The sequence below is a fragment of the Bos javanicus genome, chromosome X, assembly GCF_032452875.1.
Source record: "Bos javanicus breed banteng chromosome X, ARS-OSU_banteng_1.0, whole genome shotgun sequence".
NCBI lineage: Eukaryota > Metazoa > Chordata > Mammalia > Artiodactyla > Bovidae > Bos > Bos javanicus.
In genome coordinates this window covers 133,684,451-133,710,584 of record NC_083897.1, presented here as the reverse complement: position 1 = coordinate 133,710,584, position 26,134 = coordinate 133,684,451, and the positions used below count along the sequence as shown (strand labels likewise).

The following is a 26,134-nucleotide window of genomic DNA, read 5'->3' as shown; positions in this document are numbered from 1 at the left end:
TCACTTTCTTGGAAGGTGATCCGTCAACCCCAAAATGTAGAGAAGCATTAAGCTACCCGATAAGTCCCCAGGACAGGGCATGTGTTCTTATTGGACTAGTCCTTGATTCTCTTGTGCCCAGCACCATGGCTGGGGTGGTGTGAGCTCCAGCACATGTGGTGCGTTGAGTAGATGCTAAAGCGTGCAGCCATCAACAGAAGGAGCATCATGCAACTTGGAAAACTGGGTATGAGGTGTTCAGTTCAAAAGATAAGCGTCTCTAATTAAAAACTGAGGTGATACTTTGAGAACATATGAATATCCCACTTTTCAAAACCTTTCATCTAATGGTTTTGGCATCCACTTATGATCCCTTTTTGACTCAGTTATTACATCAGGGGTGGCATCTACATTTTTTAAATTGGCCTTTTTTTTCCTGAGTATTATTTTGTAATTTTAAAAACATATAATGTGTTATAATCCAATTTTGTCATTACTGTTTTTGGTGTTCAAATTGTCCAAATGAGGCCAGCAGGAATCCTTTCAAGCTAGCTTCTTTGACCTTATACAAAATCTTCCCCTTGGTTTTTAAACTCTTCTTTCCTTTAAGTCCAGCAACACCTTCTGGCCTCATCCTGTACTTTTCTTGTCCCAGACTTGAAACCAACCATTTCTTCCAGGAGCCCTAGTTCATTTCAGTGGGGGATGGTATTTTAGAAACCAAAATGGAGAAAAATGTTTCTTTACAAGAGACCTCTAGACAGTCACTATCTTAATCAGGTGTTAAACTCAGCACCATTCACTGTGTGACTAAAGAGGGAATATTATGCGCCGCACGTGCCTCCTGATGTGTCCTTATGAAGTCCACGACATCCCCAATGAACTATTCTTCCAAAAATGCCTAACCTGAATCGAATCAAGACAAAATATGAATCAAATTCTGGTCATTGCTACAACCGGCCTGGCCTCTTTATTTTAAAAGTCACAATATTGTAAAGTAATTATCCTCCAATTAAAATTAATTAATTTTTTTAAAAAAGTCATTGTTATGAAGAACTGAAAAAGAGAGGGTGATTACCCAGATTTAAAAAAACTAGGAAACATAACCAAATGAACCTCAAATTCATTACTGATTAAATTTTTTAATTTCAAAAAAAGCTAAAGAGACATTTGGGGATAAATGGAGAAATTTTAATATGAACTGGATATTAAATGATGTCATGGAATTAATGTTAATTTTCTTAGGTGTGATCATGATACTGCAGTTATGTGAGACAATGTCTTCAATTTTAGGAAATGAATGATAAAGTATTTAGGAGTGAAGTGCTATGATGTTTGCAACTTATAAGTGCTTCTGAAATAAGTTTATACAGTGAGAAAGAGAGAGAAGCAAACATGGTAAAAAGGCAACAATTGATGAATCTAAGTGAAAGGTATACAAGTATTCACTGTACTACTCCTTCATCTTTTCTATAGGCTTGAAAGAATAAGAGAATTAAAAAAAAAGAATTGAGAAAAATACACACACACACTCACTATTCTCATTACAATCACGAAAGGAGTCATGTATGAGTATAAGCTAAAGACTGGAAGGAAAGACTCAAAAGTGAGGACAGTGACCTAGTTAGGTTTACAGGTTTATGGATTCTTTTTCCTATTTTCCAAATTTTTTCTAATGCCTCAGCTAAAAGTCAACAGAAAACAAAGCTTTCCCAGGCTTGAAGACAGCATATCACTTCAAAGGAAAAGCCCAGTAGTCACAGGACAGAAACCAGAGACAATGGTGAAGGAAATGAGTGCCTTCGCTCCCTGACTGCAGAGATTCAAAGAGAAACGTGAAGAGGAGCCCACAAAGAATCAGGAAATAGAAAGCAGTGACTGCACCTCTGTGCTTCCTTTAAGACCCTCTGATTAGAAAGTAGTTTCAACTCTTGAGTTTGGTCTGAAACAATCAAGCAAATACAGTGCACCACGGAGTCAACTCTCCTCCCATTTCTATACTGGCCTGCCTTCCGTTTCAACTCAAATAGACGATTTTTCTGCACAAGAGATAGATTGTGTTGGGTGGAGACATGGAATTTAAGATCCTAAAACCTAGAATAAAATGCTGCTCACATGTCTTAAGATTCTGCTTTTATATTTTAAAAACTTGTTTTCCCAAACAGCTCCATTTCTGTGAACTGAACTCCATCCATCTCGGTTCTTGCTTTCTGACACAGAACAAGCACTATCTAAGCAAGAGAGTTTTACTCTGACCTGACAGAGGAGCATGATAAATGCCAGCATCACCAAAACTGGAAGTCATTCCTGACCTCAGTGTGGAGTGACTGCACCTCAGGGCCTTGTAGGGCAGCCCCAGAGACACACAGGCTGAGAAACAACCTATGACTTTAGACTCTTATCCCTCTTCTCTTTCCAGTTGCTTAAAAATGGAATTCTGAAGCTGCAAGGACCTACTGTATAGCACAGGGAACTATATTCAATATGCTTTAATAAACCATAATAGAAAAGAAGATATATATAAAACTGAACCATTTTGCTATACACCAGAAACTGAAACTAACACAACATTGTAAATCAACTATACTTCAATTTTTTTAAAAAAGTGGAATTCTGGACATAAATCATGTGCTTTGTTTCTACATACTGAAGAACTCACAATTATAAGAATCTTTGGATATTCTATTTCATATAAATCTCCTACAATTTTTTATTACAATTACATGAAGCAGTCTCATTCCATTACATCATATACCAGCAAAACCATGCAGATTTGTGGTTACTGTTTAAACATGGGACAAATTATACTTAGACACTAGGAGAGAGATATCAGCAAATAATTACAATGATTTATTTAATGGACCATAATTTCCCATTGGAGTTCTTTATTCTAAAAATGGTTTACTGGACTTGTGCAAAAGAGTTAACACAATAGGCTTGAGGCTGACATCTTTAGAAGGGCCTGTTGCTGGGGAACTTGGCTTTCAAAATATTTTCTCCATTACTAACTGATAAGGTCATTTTTGGGGGCCTAGGCTGTTTGTACAGGCAATGTGATCATGGTGAACACTTGCTTTCCTCCTGGGAGCCTGGAATCTGGGTGGTTGCTAGGCAGAGAATGTCCATGTGACCAGCCTCCTATAGAAACTCTAAAGCCTGAGTGTCAAATGGGCTTCTCTGGGTGTAAACATCACACACTGCATTTGTACTGCTGGAGGGAGGGTGAGCTCTGTGTGACCTCTCACGGGAGGGAGAGAGCATAGGAAAGCTGCAGATAGATTTCTCCAGGCTCTACTTACACCTCTTTCCCTGCCTGAGCAAGCTGTGTATGCTTATTCTGTCACTGAAATGAATTTTAGCCATGACTACAACTATATTCAGTTCAGTTCAGTTCAGTCGCTCAGTCGTATCTGACTCTTCGCGACCCCATGAATCATAGCACGCCAGGCCTCCCTGTCCATCACCAACTCCCAGAGTTCATTCAAACTCATGTGCATCGAGTTGGTGATGCCATCCAGCCATCTCATCCTCTGTCGTCCCCTTCTCCTCCCGCCCCCAATCCCTCCCAGCATCAGGGTCTTTTCCAATGAGTCAACTCTTCGCATGAGGTGGCCAAAGTATTGGAGTTTCAGCCTCAGTGTCAGTCCTTCCAATGAACACCCAGGACTGGTCTCCTTTAGGATGGACTGGTTGGATCTCCTTGCAGTCCAAGGGACTCACAAAAGTCTTCTCCAGCACCACAGCTATATTCAGATTGCTTCTAATCAATCATTAAATGTGTGGGTGGTCTTAGAGAATCCTCCAAACAAGATTTAGTTTGATTTTTTTTATATTTTATTTTATTTTTTAACTTTACAATATTGTATTGGTTTTGCCATATATCAACATGAATCCGCCACAGGTATACACATGTTCCCCATCCTGAACCCTCCTTCCTCCTTCCTCGCTGAGTCGCCAGTCCAGGTTCGATGCACGATTTAGTTTGATTTTGCAAGTACTTTTGAGTAGCTTATGCAAACCTAAAAAAATAATATCCTAAAACCATTATGCCTCTTGAACAGACTCCCACAAGTCTAAAACCAGGTGGACCTGGTCTTCATAACTGCTACCATTCTAGAAGATACCAGAGTAGCTAAGAGTTCAGCTCACCAGCTCGAGATCCCAAAGTAATATTCTTATTGCAGTAAAATATAAACACAGTAAAACATAAAGGTGCTCTACATGGCAGAAAGCAAAAGTTAGAGCCCAGGTGTATTTGCTCAAAGCCAAGGATTTTTACATTGTGGGTTTTTCAAGACATCGGCGGCACATATGCCATACATTTAAATAATATCAGCCAATTTCTGGGAAAGGAAGCCATTATTCTAGTGTTCAAATTTCTTGTCACATTTGTTTAGGATTGATTACAGACAGTAATCTTGTTTGACAGAAATACAGTCCCAACTCAGCTCACATTAGAGCCTGGCTACCAAAGCAGTTACTTGCTTTTCAATGCTCACTAACACTGGATCTGGGCAGGGAGGAGCTGAAGTGCAAGGTTCCTCTGGAATCCTAGTGTCTGCCACTGGATTAAGTCATGGGCACCATTCTTAGTTGGAAAGCCCCCTGCAAGGTGTCAAGATTAGACAAGACTGTATCCTCCTGGGGTATATTTAGTATAGTAGGGGATATATCCTCCCCTACATTTAGTACTGTAATGGGAGTAAACAACCACTGCATATTGGGGAGCAAGAGAGACAAAGATAAATAAGATGCTGGCTTCTCTTAACAATTGGTGGCTGATACACAGGAATTCTCTGATCACCGTGGAAGCCTGCTAGTCAGCTGTGATTACAATCTCAGCATCAGAGTCTTGTTAAGAGACACAGTGTCTTGCTCAGGAGTTGCTAGCAAGCAGTTACTTTTCTTAGAAACTACCAGTGAACTTTACCCAGAGACTACCAGCCCCCAGGTGGGAACTGACAGGCCAGCCAGTACAGAGGTGGGCAAGCCACACAAACCAGATGTCATTTATATATTAGTTGATACTTGCAAATAACCATATAGTTATATGTGAACAATTATGCACGTGTTATTTCTCCCAGCCATCTAACTTGTTCCACTGTCATCCTCCTTTCACGTGTGAGCACCTGAAACAACGGAGAAAACAGAGTGGCAGGGAAGGGTCAGAGCATATATGCAACAGGGACCACACTGGAATATCCAATCTGCTGTGTAAGCTGTGCAGCATCACAGCACAGGAAACGCATCTTCATATGCAATCTCATACAGAACCAAGCCATGGGAGCCAGGACAAGTGGAGCTGAAGCTTCACTGAAGCAGGGAAGCACCTGGAACCACCCACCCCAGGCCACTCCTCAGAGCAGCCTGGATTCCAGCTCCACAGGGCACGGTGTGAAAACCACTGCACTGGTTCAAGAGTGCAGGGAGTGATCATTAATTCATTAACAGGTCCAATGTTCAAAATATGTAAAGCTGTTCCCATCTGAACACACAGTTAAAGGAAATTCTAGGGAACTGTGAGGCTCTCCTAGCAGGTAATACTCCAAAGAGCAGGCTCATGTAACAAAGTACACACAGACACACCATGCCATAATCCTTTGTTCAGTCACTAAGTTATGTCCAATTCTTTGCGATCCCATGGACTGCAGCACACCAGGAGTCCCTATCCTTCACTATCTTCTGGAGTTTGCTCAAACTCATGTCCATTGAGTCGATGATACCATCCAACCATTTCATTCCTTGTCACCTCCTTCTCCTCCTGCCCTCAATCTTTCCCAGCATCCAGGTCTTTTCCAATGAATCAGCTCTTCACATCAGGTGGCCAAAGTATTGGAGGTCCAGCTTCGGCTTCAGCATCAGTCCTTCCAATGAATATTCAGGATTCAGTTTCTTTAGGATTGACTGGTTGCATCTCCTTGCTGTCCAAGGAACTCTCAAGAATCTTCTCTAGCACTACAATTTGAAAGCATCAATTCTTCAGCACTCAGCCTTCTTTATGATCCAACTCTCACATCCATACATGACTACTAGAAAAACCATAGCTTTAACTATATGGACCTTTGTTGGAAAAGTGAAGTCTCTGCTTTTTAATATGCTGTCTACATTTGCCATAGCTTTTCTTCCAAGGAGCAAGCATCTTTTAAGCCATTCATATGGCTTCAGTCACCATTTGTGGTGATTTTGGAGCCCAAGAAAATAAAGTCTGTCACTGTTTCCATTTTTCCCCATCTATTTGCCATGAAGTGATGGGACCAAATGCCATGATCTTAGTTTTCTGAATGTTGAGTTTTAAGCCAGCTTTTCCACTCTTCTCTTTCACCTTCTTCAAGAGGCTCTTTAGTTCCTTTTCACTTTCTGCCATAAGGGTGGTGTCATCTGCATATTGAGGTTATTGATACTTCTCCTGGCCATCTTGATTCCAGCTTGGGATTCATCTAGCCTAGCATTTTGCATGATGTACTCCACATATAAGTTAAATAAGCAGGTTGACAATGTAGAGCCCTGACATACTCCTTTCCCAATTTTGAACCAGTCTGTTGTTCCATGTCCAGTTCTAACTGTTGCTTCTGGACCTGCATACAGATTTCTCAGGAGACAGGTAAGATGGTCTGGTATTCCCATCTCTTTAAGAAATTTCCACAGTCCTGGCAGTCCTCAAACGCAGTATCAAAAGACTCATTTGCTACAATGAGTGTCCACAATGGTAACTTCTAAACAAGATATATCCAGTTATTGTGGTAGTAACCCCTACCTAAGCACATGATTCTGGCCAGTTCCTTTCACTTTTAAAGTTATTACATATGATATTCTTAGATGAGAAGAAGTAAAGATGTAAAATCTCACCAAACTAGTATTTAAATTGTAAAGGAATTTTAATGAAATTTAATGAAAATTAAATTTTAATGAATTTTAACAAAAATCCCTGAGGGATTTTTAAATTCAAATTAGACTTTTAAAATCATTGTACAGGTCCTCCAGAAGAAGAGGTAAACACATTTTTAAAAATATTAAATAATAAGAGTAGGGTAAATAAGGGCTCAACTTACAATAATGCTATCACAATGAAAAGGGTGGTAAGGATTCAGAAAAAAGAGATGAAATCACCAGTGGAACAAAACAGAAATCCCTGAAACAAATCTAAATTACTTAATTGGTGAGAGTGGAGTGGTGTCAAGGGGACAGAGATCCCTACCTCATATACCACACCAAAAATAAAGTCCATATATATTACATATTGAAATTATAAAACTGAAACTGTATCAGTCTCCCAAGGCAATAGAAATAAAAACAAAAATAAATGGGACCTAATCAAACTTACAAGCTTTTGCACAGCAAAGGAAATTATTTTTAAAAAAAGAAAGAAAAAACAAGCTACAGAATGGGAGAAAATATTTGCAAATGATGTGAAAGACAAGGGCTTAATCTCCAAAATATACAAACAGCTCATGCAACAACAACAAAAACCAACTGAAAAACGGACAGAAGACCTTGATAGACATTTCTCCAAACAAGACCTACAGATGGTCAACAGGTACATGAAATGATGTTCAACATCACCGATTATTAGAGAAATGCAAGTCAAAACTACAATGAGGTATCGCCTCACACCAGTCAGAATGGCCATCATTAAAAAGTCTACAAACAACAAATGCTAGGGAGGGTGTGGGGGAAAGGGAACCCTCCTACACTGTTGGTGGAAATGTAAATTGGTACAGCCTCTGTGGAGAACAGTTTGGAGGTTCCTCAGAAAACTAAGAATAGAAGTACCATATGATCCAGCAATCCCACTCCTGGGCATATACCTGGGCAAAGCTATAATTCAAAAAGATACCTGCACACCAGTGTTCATAGCAGCATTGTTCCCAATAGCCAAGATATGGATACAACCTAAATGTCCATCGACAGATGAATGGATAAAGAAGATGTGGTACATACATACAATGGAATACTACTCAGTCATAAAAAAGAATGAAAGAATGCCATTTGCAGCAACATGGAGATTGCAGCAGACCTAGAGGTTATCATACTAAGTGAAGTAAGTCAGAAAGAGAAGCACAAACACAATATGATACCACTTATACATAGAATCTAAAATATGCCACAAACGAACCTATCTCCAAGACAGAAACAGACTCACAGACACAGAGAATGGACTTATGGTTGCCAAGGGCGAGGAGGGAAGGGAGACGGATAGACCGGGAGTTTGGGATTAGCAGACACAAAATATTACATTTAGAGTAGATAACCAACAAGGGCCTAATGTATAGCACAGGGAACTATATCCAATTTCCTGGGACAAACCATAATGGAAAAGAATATTTTAAAAAGAATATATATATATGTATAACTGAGTCACTTAGTGTACAGCAGAAATCAGCACAACACTGTAAATCAACTATGCTTTAAATTTTTTTCCTCTGAAACTATAAAAGTGCTAGTGGAAAACAAATGGGTAATTATATAATAATCTTTTGACAGGGAAAGAGTTTAGGCATGATACTAAAGACATAATCCACCAAAGTAAAAGATCTGACCACGTTTAAAGAAAACATAAATAAGGACTACATAAAGTCTTTATTTAAAGTTCTTTAGTGAAAATAAAAACTAAAATAAACCTAACAAAAACTAATGAAAACCATTAACAACTTAAAAACAAAACCACTCTGAAAAAGCATGTGTAATCAAACAAAGGATTAATGTCCTTTATATATAAAGAGCTTACTAATGATCAAGAAAAAGGATAATAGCAAAAGGAAAATTAGGGCAAAAGATATGAACAGGGTATTAATAAAACAAAAAAGCCAATAAACATATAAAACATTCATGTACATATATTACTCAGAAAGTTAACAAAAGAAAATCCCTTTTTTCACCTACCAAAATGACAAATATCTGTAAAATAATAGTCAGCATCAGCATGATTTGGAAAACTGATATATTACTCTTGTGGATGTGATTAAATCACTTTCATTCAGAGAAAAATGTATGCTTATTAAGAGGGGAAAAAGTGACTCTCCACTTTAAAAAATAAATCCTACAATGATATTAAATTTTATGAGAAGCCTACAATGTTGATAATTGTACCTTGAGTCATTGCTAAGGACACAGTAAGCTGGTTACCTTGAAGACAGCTTGCATCCCTGTAGGAGATAGGCATTCAGATTCCCAGTTGCCGCAAGTAACAGCCCCAGGTATGGAGGGGAAGGCTTCATTGGCCTAGAAGAAAACTCGGGATGGAACTGGACACCAACAAAATAGGGGTGATCTGAAATGAGAATAATTATAATGCAATTGAAGCTGATAAATCTGACAACCATCCTTAAAATCTTATGTTTAAATAAGAAAACTCATTAAATGGTAAGATTTAACTTGTTACCTATATCATAGCCAGATATTTTCATGATCCAACTTGGTAGTAGAATTTCAAATTGTAAAACACATCTCACTAACAAGAGATTCAGCATTTTATTTGTGGAAAGTATTAGATCGAGCAAAGTTAAACAAAAGTTTTTGAATGGGAAGATGATCTGCTATCTAGGCCCTTCCAAGACTTGCAATGGTTCTATTTCCATGGGTGGGGTCCAGGGCAGGCTACCCCAAAGTATGTCTCAATGACATACTGATTATTTTGAATTAAAATTACTTAAGATTGAGCTGATGTAAGAGGGACACTTTGACACACACTCCACCCAGTCTCCCTAAAAGCAGGAAATAAACCTCTCATGGAAAGGTACACTCTCAACATATGGAGGTGGAAGGACATCCTTATCACTAGAGACACGGAATCTGGGCAGAGAAGCCTATATAAACACATTTTGTGACTTCTTTAATTTACTAGCCAAGCTCAAATTTCATTTAGATTCTTCACTAATTAAGCACTCAAAACCTAAGTTTCTTTGTCCTGTTAATTCCTCATATATTTATTGTTTCTGTGTATAAAAAGTACAAAACCTACTTACTTTCTCCACTTTTTAGGTTCCATTTCTAAGAGACCTCCATTTGTACAATTTTTTCTTTTTCTCCTGTTTATCTGTCTTGCATCAATTTTATTATTAGTCCAGTCACAAGAACTCAAGAGGGTAGAGGGGAAAGGTCCCCTCCCTCAACAGCCTGATATCCTCATTCGTCAGGCTAACTGTAAGTCACTTTCAGATGGTTCAGGTCATTTCCTACAAGTTCTCCTTTCCCAAGGGATGGGTCCCCTGGGAAAGAAGCAGGTATAACTGCTTTTCTAGTCACAGCTCTGGGCTGGATATTAATCACAGACAGCACCAGGAAGCTGATCAGGCACTCATATTTCAGCTATGTCAATTTATCTTCCCCTTCATGAATCACAGCCTTGTCGTGGCAAAGGGGCTTGCCTAACTCAATGAAGCTATGAGCCATGCCCTGTAGGGCCACCTAAGATGGACAGGTCATAGTCAAGACTTCTGATAAAATGTGGTCCACTGGAGAAGGAAATGGCAAACCACTCCAGTATTCTTGCCACAATAAGCCCATGAATAGTATGAAAAAGTAAAAAGATATGACACCTCAAGACGGCACCCGCCCCAGGTCAGAAGATGTCCAATATGCTACTAGGGAAGAGTGGAGGGCAATTACTAGTAGCTCCAGAAAGAATGAAGTGGTTGGGCCAAAGCAGAAACAATGCTCAGTTGTGGATGTATCTGGTGGTGAAAGTAAACTATGATGCTGTAAGGAACAATATTGCATAAGAACCTGGGATGTTAGGTCCATGAATCAAGGTAAATTGGACATGGTCAAGTAGGAGATGGCAAGAATGAATATCGACATCTTAGGAATCCATGAACTAAAATGGATGGGAATAGGCGAATTTAATTCAGATGACATGCATGGATGTGAGAGTTAGACTATAAAGAAAGCTGAGCACCGAAGAACTGATGCTTTTGAACAGTGGTGTTGGAGAAGACTCTTGAGAGTCCCTTGGACAGCAAGGAGATCCAACCAGTCCATCCTAAAGGAGATCAGTCCTGAATATTCATTGGAAGGACTGATGCTGAAGCTGAAATTCCAATACTTTGGCCACCTGATGCAAAGAACTGACTCATTTGAAAAGACCCTTATGCTGGGAAAGATTGAGGGCAGGAGGAGAAGGGAATGACAGAGGATGAGATGGCTGGATGGCATCACCGACTCAATGGACATGGGTTTGGGTGGACTCCGGGAGTTGGTGATGGACAGGGAGGCCTGGTGTGCTGCGGCTCATGGGGTTGCAAAAAGTCGGACATGACTGAGTGACTGAACTGAACTGAACTGAATGGAGAAACAGACACAGAGAACAGACTTATGGACACAGGGAGAGGGGAGGAGAGGGTGAAATGTATGGAGAGAGTAACATGGAAGCTTACATTACCATATGTAAAACAGATAGCCAATGGGAATTTACTGTATGTCTCAGGGAACTCAAACAGGGGCTCTGTATCAACCTAGAGGGGTGGGATGGGGAGAGAGACGGGAGGGAGGTTCAAGAGGGAAGGGACATCTATGGCTGATTCTTGTTGATGTTTGACAGAAAACAACAAAATTCTGTAAAGCATTTCACCTTCAATTAAAAAATAAATAAATTAAAAAAAATAAATTAAAAAGAAATGGCAAGAATACACAGAAAAACTGTACAAAGATGTTAATGACTCAGATAACCACGATGGTGTGATCATTCACCTAGAGCCAGACATTCTAGAGTCCGAAGTCAAGTGGGCCTTAGGAAGCATCACTATGAACAAAGCTAGTGGAGGTGATGGAATTCCAGCTGAGCTATTTCAAATCCTAAAAGATGATGCTGTTTAAGTGCTGCACTCAGTATGCCAGCAAATTTGGAAAACTCAGCAGTGGCCACCAGACTGGAAATGGTCAGTTTCCTTTCCAATTCCAAAGAAAGGCAAAGCCAAAGAATGTTCAAACTACAGTACAATTGTGCTCATTTCACATGCTAGTAAAGTTATGCTCAAAATCTTTCAAGCTAGGCTTTAGCAGTACATGAACTGAGAACTTCCAGATGTACAAGCTGGGTTTAGAAAAGGCAGAGGAATCAGAGATCAAATTGTCAACATTCATCAGATCATAGAAAAAGCAAGAGAATTCCAGAAAAACATCTACTTCTGCTTCATTGACTACACTAAAGTCTTTGTGTGGATCATAACAAACTGTGGAAAATTCTTAAAGAGATGGGAATACCAGACCACCTGACCTGCCTCCTCAAAAACCTGTATGCAGGTCAAGAAGCAACAGTTAGAACTGAACATGGAACAATGGACTGGTTCAAAATTGGGAAAGGAGCATGTCAAGGCTCTATACTGTCACCCTGCTTATTTAACTTACATCATGCAAAATGCCAGGCTGGACGAAGCACAAGCTGGAATCAAGATTGCCAGGAGAAATATCAATAACCTCAAATATGCAGATGATACCACCCTTATGGCAGAAAGCAAAGAGGAACTAACGAGCCTCTTGATGAAGAAGAGAGTGAAAAGCTGGCTTGAAACTCAACATTCAAAAAAATATGATCATGGCATTCGATCCCATCACTTCATGGCAAATGGAAGGGAAAAAAGTAGAAGCAGTGACAGATTGTATTTTCTTGGGTTCTAAAATCACTATGGACAGTGACTGCAGCCATGAAATTAAAAGATGCTTGCTCTTTGGAAGGAAAGCTATAACAAACCTAAACAGCACATTAAAAAGCAGAGATATCACTTTGCTGACAAAGGTCTGTATAGTCAAAGCTATGGTTTTTCCAGTGGTCATGTACAGATGTGAGAGATGGACCATGAAGAAGGCTGAGCACCGAAGAATTGATGCTTTTGAATTGTAGTGCTGGAGAAGATTCTTCAGGATCTCTTGTACTGCAAGGAGATCAAACCAGTTAATCTTAAAGGAACTCAACCTTGAATATTCATTGGAAGAAATGATGCTGAAGCTGAAGCTTCAATACTTTGGCCACCTGATGCGAAGAGCTGACTCACTGGAAAACACCTTGATGCTGGGAAAGACTGAAGGCAAAAGTAGAAGACAGAGGCAGAGGATGAGATGGTTAGATAGCATCACCGACTCAATGGACATGAATTTGAGCAAACTCCAGGAGATAGTAGAGGACAGAGGAGTCTGGCATGCTGCAGTCCATGGGGTCACAAAGAGTTGGACATGACTTAGTGACTGAACAACAACAACTTATCTCCTGTGATGAAGAGTCTCCAAGTGATAAAAGGATGGCCTTTCAATATGTTAATAGTGGTTATGGCTCAAGGTGGCAAAAATTCAACATATTTTTATTTTCTTCATTATAATTCTTTGTATTATATGAACCTTTACAGTGAATCTCTTACATTGGGCTTCCCTGATAGCTCAGTTGGTGGAAGAATCACCTGCAATGCAGGAGACCCAGGTTTGATTCCTGGGTCGGGAAGATCGGCTGGAGAAGGGATAGGCTACCCACTCCAGTTTTGGGGGGCTTCCCTTGTGGCTCAGCTGATAAAGAATCTGCCTGCAATTGAGGAGACCTGGGTTCAGTCCCTGGGTTGGGAAGATCCCCTGGAGAAGGGAAAGCTACCCACTTCAGTATTCTGGCCTGGAGAATTCCATGGGCGGAATAGTTCGTGGGGTTGCAAAGAGTCAGACACTTCTGAGGGCAAATAAAGCTGTTACATATTGAGAGTTGTAAGAAACCCCTATATGAGCAATTTAAGTTCTCCTAGATGTAATAGGAACAGAAAAATAGTTTTTCTCAGCTATCTGGAATCCCCTGTTTGTGAACGGTAAAAATTAATGGGCAACATTTTCAAATCTGGGTAAAAATTTTCTAGGATTACAAATTCCTCTCCCCACTCAAAACTCTCAAAAACTATGTGTATTCCCAGATTAGGAAGCAACTCCTAATTGGAGATTGGGCAACTCTCTATTCCCATAATTTCCATAGTAAAAGCATGGTTGATATGTAGTCCTTACTTTAAAAATCATTTTAATGGCCATATATATATCAAATGAAGATGATAAAATATAACTCTTATAAGAAGAAGTAAATATAATTTTAAATCTTTCAATGGGATGCTCTATGAAATGATCTGAAAGTCTAGTGTGGAATTCAAAATCACAAATCCCCATCACTTACCACTGAAGACCCCAAACTACTGCTCAGTAGTGAGGAAATCCTGGTTGAATAGCAATATCCACTCTCCTAAGGTTATCATTTAAAGTTTAGTCCTTATTGTAATTAAATAGATAACAGTCTAGCAGATTGTTCTCATCTAATGGTTATAAAGCTTTAGAATAGGAAAGGACTTCAGAAGTAGAGTAAATGTCCAGGTATAGATGCAAAAGCCTGGAGACGCTTTGTCCTGGTCAGCTAGCTGAGGTTTCAGCTTTCATCATCTGACTATTAGCTGACGCTTCCCTTTGCACCTGTGGGACGAGGCGTGTCCTGGGGCACTCACTACCCACTTCAGAAGCCTTGATGCAAGGTCACCATTTGTTCTCTCCTGCAAGGACTGATCTTTCAGTTTTCAGATGATGATCTTTCTCCTACTTTGAGTCTTCTTTATAAAATAGTGGCAGTATCAGATAGCAGTTTTTGTGTTTCTTTTCATTTTTGCTGTGCTCTGCTCAGTCGCTAAGTTGCGTCCAACTCTGTGACCCCATGGATTGCAGTCTGCCAGGTTTCTCTGTCCATGAAATTTTCCAAGCAGGAATACTGGAGCAGGTTACCATTTCCTTCTCCAGGAGATCTTCCTGACCCAATCGAACCTGCATCTCCTGTTTCTCCTGCATTGGCAGGCGGATTCCCCACTCACTGAGACATACCCAGGAAGCCTGTTTTCATTTTTACTTCTTATTAACTAAACAAAAGTTGGAAATCCCCCCCCAAAAAATTAAGCTTTGGTATACAAAATGGTAGCCCTTGGCCACAGGTGACCATTTAAATTCATTCAAATTAACTGAGCACATTTTAAGTGCTAAATAGCCCTAAACAGCTAGTGGCTACCATACTGAACAGGGCAGAATACTCCATCATTGCAGCAGGTTCTACTGGACAGCTCTGAATTCAGAAAATTCCAGTGTAGAAATCCACTATAGCATATCTAGGAAGAAGCCTCCTTGAATTAGAGGGACACTCTTGCCTGGAAAATCCTATGGATGGAGGAGCCTGGTGGACCGCAGTCCATGGGGCGCTAAGGGTCAGACATGACTGAGCGACTTCACTTTCACTTTTCACTTTCATGCATTGGAGAAGGAAATGGCAACCCACTCCAGTGTTCTTGCCTGGAGAATCCCAGGGACGGGGGAGCCTGCTGGGCTACCTTCTATGGGGTCGCACACAACTGAAGCGACTTAGCAGCAGCAGCAGCAATAGCAAGTGTGAAAGCTTGGTGAGAGGAATGCCCTCTCCTCTCAGGAAAGTGTCCCCGCAAGAAAAGAAGAGAAACCATCTGTCCTTAGAAAAGAAACCAATGCAGCTTTTAAATTAAAGATGTGATGAATCCTACAGCACAGCATCTAGGGATGTCTCTGAAAGAAGCTGACAATATTGTGTTTTTGTACCACTAAAGACAGTATGGATCTATGAGCAATGGATCATGTCATAGCCAGGGAAAGAATATTTGAATGAATGGACCATTGCTCTGAATCACTTTATTCAAAAAATCCCCTATACCAAAATGAGGAAAGAGACCGAAAAGTTTTTATTTTAATGATATTCTACCAGTCAAATTGTCTTTTAAATAATACTCTTAATTGCTTTGAAACATATTCTGACATTATACTAATCACAAGCTTTGTTGCTCCTTTTAGAACTCCTTCAGGAATATAGAGACTCATGGATATGTTAAGAGTAGCTAAGATCAAAGTCTTCTGGGAAGTTTTCCTTAATAAAATGAACTCCCTTGCAGTCAGCTTTTTTAAAATTTCAAGGTTTTATAGCAGGTCTCATTTCCTTTCCAACCCACATGAAATTTGAAAGTGTCAATAGGAAATGAAATCCTTACAGTAAAAGAAGCTTCTAAGTGTTTGCTGATAATGAGAGCCGGGAGAATTAAAGAGAGTGATGTACTTGAACAAAGTAAATAAACAATAATTTGCTTAAGAAACTTCTTTGCCCTCTCACATACCAGACTTAAGAGACTTCAACACCAAACAGTGATCCACACTATAAAAATTGTAAACGATGGACATTTCTATCAAAAGGACTACAGAAAATATATCCTCATATTCTAATTTAAAACTTCAGGCATGGATCAATAATCTTAGGTGTAAAGTCCACTGAAAACAAGAAGAACAATAAAGTCCCACAAAAGTGGTGGCAGAAGGTGGCTATGGCCTGGTTTAGATCCAGCCCCTCCAGTGACTAGGTGGATGGCCCTGGCAGGTTTCTTAACCTCTGCATTCCAGTCTCCTCTCTAGAGTAGGAATAACATCACCTGCCTTGTAAGTTACATAGGCACACGGAGTCCCTAGCAAGGGGTCTGGTGAGAAGCATCCAGTGAGTGCATGCTCAGTGTCCACTGCTTGCCTTCTTTCTGGGTCCAGGTAACATGCCACTGTGGTCAAAGAAGCCTTTCCCAACTTCAAGTGTCCTCCCTGCTTGGAACTCTGAAGTACCTGAACAGTTTAGAGACAGAAAACGAAAGGGACAGAGAAAAGGAATCTGAAGTAGAAGAACAGTGACATGGGTTAAGATGGAAAAAGAAGTAGAAAAGTTAGAAGAGTAAGCAGTCCAGGCTATCTGGAGCCCAAGTATACAGATCGGAAAGGTAGGTTCTAGAAAATGATGCTACCATTTTTAGAGCATCCTGTATACACTAAGCATTCGATAAATAAGGGCAGTTTATCCAACAGATTATTGTCACATGTACTGCACAGTCAGTTACCAGTAGTGAGGAGAACATCAGGCCATTCTTCCTCAGAGGTGGGAGAAAGCAGAGTGCTCATCAACAGTGGGCTGCCTGCCTTTCCCAGACCATTGAACCCAGAGGCTAGGAACAAGGGACACCCCAGGAAGGGGGCAAGGATGCTAAGGAAGCATACTACTGAAAGAACTAGTAGGCTCTGAACTACATCATTTTATGGCAGTTCACATAAACAGAGCCCAAAATAGTATTATAAGCGATCTGTTTTTTCATACACTTTATATTTAGTGTATATTATTTCTATTTAATTGCATATTTATTTCAAAAGAGAGAGGAGAAAAGAACAAACAAAATGGGTCTCAAGTTATATCTTTGTATGCTTACAGTTGACAGACAGACATTAGCTCACAACAAAAATTTTCAAAAATGAAGACCCCACTTACTTGCCAGTTCAATGATTTCCATCCTCTCTCCATCAACATCCTGACCTACAAAACTTAAGTCTTTCTGCTCAAGTTGGCTGATGAGGCTAGGATTCACCTGGAAAAACAAGAAATTAAGTGTATTTGGACAGCAGAGCAATACAGACATATCAGCTTATGAATATGATTTTCCATTTTGGTGATGCTCTAACTAGTAGTTAATTTCAATTTATAGTCAAACCTCAAAGCCTATTTTTAAACTCATAATGAGCCTGAGAAGTAGTCTAATCACAGCCCTTAAATTTGGGAGGCCCATCTTCTGTTGCCCAAAGATAAGTTTCAAAAAGTAGGACTCTGAGATTACATCAAACTAAAAAGTTTCCACACGTGAAGGAAACCATCATCAAAACAAAGAGGCAGGGAATTTCCTGGCAGTTCAGTGGTTACAACTCCGAACTTCTACTGCAGGGCACCCAGGTTCAGTCCCTGGTTAGGGAACTAAGATCCCTCAAGCCCATGGCGAGGCCAAAAGACAAACTAACAAACAAAACAAAACAAGGCAACCTACTGAATGGAAGAAGGTATTTGCAAATTACACATCTGATAAAGGGTTAATATCCAAAATATATAAAGAACTCATACCTTTAAACACCAAAAAAGAAAAATTTTTAAATGGGCAGAGGATCTGAATAGACATTTTTCCAAAGAAGACATACAGGTGGCCAAAAGGTACATGAAAAGATGTTCAACATCACTAATTATCAGGTAAATGTAAATCAGAACCACAATGAGTTATCATCTCACACCTGCTAGAAAGGTCACCATCAAAAAGACAGGGAATAACAAATGTGAGAAAGGATGTAAAGAAAAGTCCCACAATGGTGGTGGGACTGTAAATTGGTCCAATCACTATGGAAAACAGGATGGACACGTCTCAAAAAACTAAGACTAAAACTACCATATGATTTAGCTATTCCACGTCTGGGTACTTATTCAAAGAACATGAAAACACAAATTCAAAAAGATATATGCACACTATGTTCCCTGGAGTATTATTTACAATAGCCAAGACATGGAGACAACATAAGGTCCACTGAAGGATAAAGAAGATGTGAGAATATATATATATAATAGAATACTACCCAGCTACAAAAGAGAATAAAAACATGCTTTTTGCAAAACAATATGGATGGACCTTGAGGCTATTATGCTAAGTGAAATAAATCAAAGAAAGACAAATATGATTTCATTTGCATGTTGGATCTAAAAGAAAACAAAACCAATGAACAAACAAAATAAAACAAAAACAACTCACAGAGAAGAGGTTAGTGGTGACCAGCTGGGAAGAGGGTTGGAGGGCAGGCAAAATGGGTGAAGGGAATCAACTGCATGATGATGGCTGGTAACTAGACTTTCTTGAAGCCTTGAGACTAGCTTTTTATAGCCATCCCCTACTTGCTTCTTTCCTTGAATTACGTGTAATAAACTATCTCTCCCCAAATATCAAATCTACTTGAGGATTGAAACTATCTTATTTCTCATGTGACTAAACCAAAATCTTTTTTTATATATAGTTACATAAGCACTCTAAAGAGAAGCTTGGAACAAGTTTTCTACCACAACACTGGTTATAGATGACAACTTGATGACCTGGTTCACAGCCCCTTCCCTCATTCATGTCATCAGTGGCCCCTTCCCAAACTTTTCAGCCTCTCCTTCACAGAAGGTGTTTCCTCATCTAAAATCAAAGTGGGGTCCCACCTGTTCTTCTCAATCTTAACCCCAAATGCATACACGTGTGCAAGCTTAGTCACTTCAGTCACATTTGACTCTCTGTGACCCACCAGACTCCTCTGTCATGGAATTCTCCAGGCAAGAATACTGGAGTGAGTTGTCATTCCCTTCTCCATGGGATTTTCCTGACCCAGGGATCGAACCCACGTCTCCTGCATTGCAGGTGGATTCTTTACCGCTGAGCAACCGGGGATGACCCCTTACTCCACAGTGATTTAGTGTGAAAGATGTACCTCATACCGATGTCTGTGTCTTTCTTCTATGAAAGGTACATCACCATAAAGTTTCCCTGTAAAGATATGAAAGTGAAATTAATACTGGAGTAATCACCTTTGGAACCACATCCATGGCATCTGTGTGAGAGAAATCTCTTTGATCTCTGTCTATCAAAGGCCTAAAAATGAACTAGACTTTAGATAGTAATCTCGATTTTCTTTTCTTATAGGACAGTGATAGCTTCTTTGAAACTCTGAAGCAATTCTCAAGGAAGCCATTACCAGTGTGCAAAGGGAAGCCCACTATGGACTGCAGCAAAGACTCTCCTTTCACACGCCTGCCTGCAGGGCCAAAGGCCCCAGTGACGTCTGCACCATAGTGTCTGAGCAGATTCATAACAGGGCTCCTTTTACAAAAGAAGAAAATGAAACCAACGGAAGGGAAAAGAAACCAAAGGACTTGCCCAAAGCCCAGGCTTGCTGGCTGCGTAGTCCTGTCCGGAGCCCAGACCTCCTTACTCCTGGCCCAGCGCTTTCTCCACTATGCCAGCCACCTCTGCTTTCACATGGTGCTGGCCACACTGGCTTACATCCCACTTTAAAAATATGCCTACCCTTTGACCAAAATTTGACCTCTAGGAATCTACCCTAGAAAAGAGAAATGAGGACACAGAGGTAACCATGAAGATGTGACCTACTGCGTTCCTAGCAGGGGACAATCGGAAAGCAGTGCCACCTCAGGGCCAGAAGGCTGCCGGCACGGATGAGGGCACAGGGCCACACACAGTTCTCACCCAGGGCTGTGTAGTGGAGAATCACACACGGGGCTGCTTAGACAGGCCTATGTTGCAGTGGGGGCCACGGCCCAAGGCAGCAACTTGGGAATACCTGTCTGGGATGGACACAGGGGTCAGCGGGATGCCCAGTGACCCAGTGTAAAGTAGCCAGGAGCGGGGTCTGTCACCAGACACCTCTCTCTCAAGAACAGGCCCCAGTGGGCACGTGGAGAAGCAGGATGGCCACAGCACCAGAGCCGCTGTAGCAGCACTAACCCTCAGCATGCAGAGCCCAGGTTCACAGACAGGGGACAGGAAGACCCCGTGACGGTGCTGGAATGCATGGCCTAACCCCAGCAGAATCAGGAGCAGGTCTCCACTCCACAGGCAGGGGATTACCAGACTCTCCAAGATGTCATCAGGCCACGGAACAGGATGTTTCAACCAAGAAAGACCCAATGCCTCACATCCCATTTGAGCTTTTGACCTGGATAAAGAAAACGCAAACTGGCTGTATTCTCTATGACTTGGTATGATCAATTATCGTTCCTGAACTTCCATTTGCAATTCTGTGCATATAGACTGAGCTCCCTGGTGATGATGTTAATGACAGTGAGTATTGAAAGTATGTGCTTTAGAAGAAAAATGGGCAATAGTAGGAGCAAGGAACTCCTTTGAGAAAACTCCAACATGCCTCTGCCAAGGGGTCACGTGAGACAGAGCCTTTGTACTAAAACTATTGGTTCATACAAATGAAAGAAAAATTGGAAGACAGTAACACAATAATGCCCAGTTGGAAAAAATGGAGACATATATCATGAAGTTACAAGAAAAAGCAGCTGAAAGATCTGAACCTAACTTTGGGAGGATTCTGACTCTCCTCTGACCTCTGATTTTGTCTTCGATCTTCTCCTCCTAGTTCAAAATATCTTCTCTGCTTCCTTCATTAGAACAGATGACTAAGCAAATCCAGTAACAGAGTTAGCCAATACTAACAGGTGGTGAAGAAAATGGAAAACCCTCCAAAGATAAGGAATTATACTGAGGAGTTATACTTGAGTCACTGCAACTAGCAGGATATGGTGCAAACTTTTGAACCTGTGTGGCTTGTGCCTGCTGCCTGGCTTAAGGCAAACTTTTGTTTGCTATGAAATCGCAGAGGTGATAGGAAGAGGGGGTGTATAGTGACTCTGGAGCCAGACTGCCTGGCTTTAAATTCCACGGTACTTGTAATGGATGTGTGCCTTGAGCAAATTACTTCACCTCTCTGCCTCAGCTTCCTCGTCTATGAAATAGAGGTAATGATAGTCTTTACTTCATGGCGTTGTTGTGAGGAATGAATAAATCGAAACATGTGATGCACCTAAAGCAGTAAGTAAACCATGTGATTGCTATCGTTATCTCTAGACTATGAAATCTAAACAGGAAGAATAGAAGCTAGAACGTAAGTTCTACAAGATAACAGACAATATAGGGACCCATCCCCTCGATTCTTGAGACTAGTGTCTAGCACATAGGCAGGCACTTGATACACTGTTTGTTTAATGAATGAAGCATATATATGGGAGGGTGTATATGGTACCTGATGGAATGTTTTCAGAACTTTGGAAATGTTGTTTTGTGCACTCGAAATCTTAATCAGTGACAAATCTATTAAGAACGAATTGATGAAATTAATCCATTGTCATATCTATAAAAAAGGAAACTGTGTATTGAGAATCAGCTCAGAATGTTACTAGGTCAAAACACCTTAAAATTTGATTCTGATTTGGTGGCTCTCAGGAATCTAGAAAAATGGTATAGATTAATTTATTTGCAAAGCAGAAATAGAGACACAGATGTAGAAAACAAACGTATGGATACCAAGGGGGGAAGGGAAGGTGGGATGAATTGGGAGATTGGGATTAACATATATTCACTACTGTGTATAAAATAACTAATGAGAACCTACTGTATAGCACAGGGAAATCTACTCAGTGCTCTGTGGTGACCTAAAAGAGGAAGGAAATCCAAATAAGAGGGGATATATGTATACATATAGCTGATTCACTTTGCTGTACAGCAGAAACTAAAGAAACTATACTCCAATAAAAAAAAAGAAGCAAGCAGCAGCAAAATTTTAGAGAAAGAAACCTGATAAAGTCTTAGGACCTACCAAATACTCTCAATGTAGGCAGCAAGACGCCCAACAATGCATATAACAGCATCATCAGAAACAAAAACTGCCAAATGACAGCATCTCCTTCTCTAATTCACTACTGGGTAGATTCTGGCTTGTATATAAAATATCAGATCAGAACTACTAACAGTCCTGCCAATCCCCACCCTCCTGTTAGTAATCCTAGCATCTGAAGCTGAACTTTCTCTTTCCTTTTCAGAGCAAAAACGTCCCCCCTTCCAAAAGCTATACAAGCTGAAAGGTGGGAACAATCCAAATGTCCATGGACAAACGAATGGATAAACAAAAATGGTATATATAGAATGGAATATTATGCAACCTTAAAAAGGAAGGAAATCCTGACAACACACTACCATATGGATGAACCCTGAGGACTTAAAGCTAAGTGACATAAGTCAGCCACAAAAAGCAAATGCTAGATGACTCCACGTCTACAAGGCACACAGAGTCGTACAATTGTCAGAGAGAGAAAGCAGAACGGTGGTTGCAGGGGTTGGGGGTAAGAGGAATCAGGAGTTGTTTAATGGGTAAAAAGTTTTAGTTTTGCAAGATGAAAAAGTTCTGCAGATGGGTTGCACAGTGTGACTATACTGGGTTGTACACATAGAAACAGCTAATAAGTTTTCTGTTATGTGTACTGTACTACAATTAAAATTTTTACAGTAAAAGGTATACATCCTCATTCTAGCCCCCACCATTTCCACTTCTGAGACATCCTTTATCCAAACCTCTCATCCCGACCCTTTGCAACCCAGCTTTCATTTCTGTCATTTCACTGAAGAGCAGATCTGTCCTCAGCGGGGACCCGAGTAATGCCCCCATCCCCCATCTGTGACCTCTGCTCCTCTCTGGACTCCCCTTGCCCTGCCTACCTGATCTGCATCCGCCACTGGGGACAAGTGCCCGAACTTACGCCCTCCCTTCCTCTCCCACCTTCACTACCCCAGGAAGCTGTCAGTCTGTCAGTCGTATGCTCCCTTTCTATTCCTCCTGATCCTTACCTTTCACCTGGCCTACACACTCCCTATTTTCAGAGGGCTGAAAGAAATCACCCCTAGCGTGTTGTTGTTCAGCTGCTCAGTCATGTCTGACACTTTGCGACCCCATGGACTGCAGCACGCCAGGCTTCCCTGTTCTTCACCATCTCCCGGAGTTTGCTCAAACTCATGTCCACTGAGTCGGTGGTGCCATCCAACCATCTCATCCTCTGTCACCCCCTTCTCCTCCTGCCTTCAATCTTTCCCAGCATCCGGGTCTTTTCCAATGAATCAGCTCTTTCCATCAGGTGGCCAAAGTATTGGAGCTTCAGCTTCAGCATCAGTCCTTCCAATGAATATTCAGGGTTGATTTCTTTTAGGATTGACTGGTTTGATCTCCTTGCTTTGCACTCATAGTGCGCAAAAGCTAAAATCACTACCTGATGAGCTTCATTACCTCCCTCTCAGTAGATCTGCCATGCTTTTGCACAAACATCTCTCAACTGCTGTCAGATCAGATCAGATCAGTTGCTCAGTCATGTCCGACTCTTTGTGACCCCATGAATCGCAGCACGCCAGGCCTCCCTGTCCATCACCAACTCCTGGAGTTCACTGAGACTCACGTCCATCGAGTCAGTGATGCCATCCAGCCATCTCATCCTCTGTCGTCCCCTTCTCCTCCTGCCCCCAATCCCTCCCAGCATCAGAGTCTTTTCCAATGAGTCAACTCTTCGCATGAGGTGGCCAAAGTACTGGAGTTTCAGCTTTAGCATCATTCCTTCCAAAGAAATCCCAGGGCTGATCTCCTTCAGAATGGACTGGTTTGGTGTCTTGACTCATTTTTAAGACTTCCCAGAACCTTGTCCTGTACTAATTAGGCATTATAGGAGCTAGAGCTCTCTATGTCTATGCAAGAATTTGCCACTGTTTGTCTAATTCAGAGACCCCAAGAGGCTGCCCAGAGTGCAGATTTTTGGTATATTTGGCTTGCACAGTGTTGGCAAACACATAGTGTTTTTATTTTTTAAATAAGTTGCCAACATTTAAAAATCAGGACGATTTCTCATAAAACTCTGGATTTCCAGATTCTCTTAAAAATTCAGAAGGCTGGCAACAGTGAATCCACAGCTCTTCATGTGACTATCAGCTGTAGCAGTTACGCTTTTGATGGGTCAAGTGCTTGTCAACTTGTCCCAGGCCTGACCACTCCCTACGGCCTCTCCTACTCTGAGGCCCACTGTAACAGCCACTGATTGTTGGGCTTGCTGCTGCTGCTGCTGCTGCGGCTAAATCACTTCAGTCGTGTCCGACTCTGTGCGACCCCATAGATGGCAGCCCACCAGGCCCCGCCGTCCCTGGGATTTTCCAGGCAAGAACACTGGAGTGGGTTGCCATTTCCTCCTCCAATGCATGAAAGTGAAAAGTCAAAGTGAAGTTGCTCAGTCGTGTCCAACTCTTAGCGACCCCATGGACTGCAGCCTACCAGGCTCCTCCATCCATGGATTTTCCAGGCAAGAGTACTGGAGTGGGTTGCCATGATTGTTGAGCTTAAGCCATGGCATTTCCTACATTTGGCCATGTGACTCATTCACATTCCCTACCTGGACCTACTGGCCCAGCTGCTCAATCCAAGGTTGATTCAGCCTCCCTCTCAAGCCAACCACCTGGTTTCTATGGGCTTTCAGAAGCCAGGGGTGGGTTCTTCACTCCTTGAACCTCCAGCTCTCCTCCATAAGACGCTCCCCATGAAACCTGGAAGCCCATTTCGGGGCTCTGGACATGAGGAGGCTCAGCTCTGGGAGCTGTTCAGGGGTTTCCATCCCCTCTTTGATTAAGGTCTATCCATTTGGCAAAGTGAAGTGGTCAAGAGTTCAGGTTCTTAAATCAGCTCAGTCACTTTCTAACAGGTGACTTCACCGTGGTGCCATGCTGTTCTCTTGTGCAGAATGCTGCTGGATCCCAGGGGTATCGAGAGGGATAACTGAAAAAGATGCCCATCGTGTCCCAGTGATTAGTGCTTAGAAAGTGCACAGTCTGGGCCAGCTGCTATCTTTCTCCTCCACTTTTAACTTTTGGATTTTAGCAAATCAGCCCTTTAATTTTTAGAAAACATCTAATTTTATTTTTCATTATCTGCTTTTATCTCAGTTTTCTATTATGAAAATGCAAATTTTCTAGTTTAATATTTTCAAAACTCTTTCTTAGATTTTCTGCATTCTTCTGCTAGACCATAATAGCAGGTTGGGAGCCAGGAAACCAGAACCGGGGGGCTGGAGAGAACCCACAAGATGAAGGGGCTGCCTACCCACAACTCCTCGGCTGGCCTCTCCTTCCCTCCCACCATCCCCATGGGAGTCCATTCTTAATGCAAGGCACTCACTGAAGTTTACCCCGAGCTCTGAGAGAATCATAGGTCAATACAATAATCTCTCCCCATTCACGATCCTAACACCACACTTGAATAGTGTTTCCTGTGCCAGGCGCTCTTCTAAGGACCCACAGACATAACTGAGTTAGCCCTCACAAGGCCCCCCACGAGGCAGCAGCTCTTCTGATGTCGATTTTCTACATGTAGAACTGAGGGTAAGCAGCCACAGCCAGTGACTGAGAGCTGGGGCTGGAGGGTGCTCTGATGGAGTGGTGTGCTCCACTGTAACCACTGTGGCTGGGCTGCTCAGGAAAGAGCTGGGCCAGTAAGGGAGACATAAATGCTTTCATCCCTTAGATTAACGGAGCTATGTCCCAGCCCTGTGAACCCCCCTATCCACAAACACACTTCACTGGGAAAGCCCCAGCAACTGGCAAGAAGCAGCCAGAAAGAAAAGGGACTCCTAGTGTGTGCTATCCATGGGGTGGCAGAGAGGCTGGCCCACCCCTCTTCCAAAGCCCACCATGCTCCTTTCAAACTCCTGTCTCAGTACAATATGTTACCC

General features: G+C 41.4%; 1 protein-coding gene across 6 annotated transcripts in view; it reads right to left on the bottom strand.

The window, feature by feature from the left end:
* Positions 1-26,134, bottom strand: part of CTPS2 (CTP synthase 2) — a 113,332-nt gene that overhangs the window by 6,665 nt on the left and 80,533 nt on the right. For all 6 annotated transcript variants that reach the window (XM_061408071.1, XM_061408069.1, XM_061408074.1 and 3 more), the window contains 3 exons: positions 19,288-19,343; positions 17,282-17,378; positions 9,103-9,247 (listed from right to left, as the gene is read on the bottom strand). In XM_061408071.1, the coding sequence (XP_061264055.1) occupies positions 9,103-9,247; positions 17,282-17,378; positions 19,288-19,343 (298 nt within the window). The remainder of the gene's footprint in view (positions 1-9,102; positions 9,248-17,281; positions 17,379-19,287; positions 19,344-26,134) is intronic.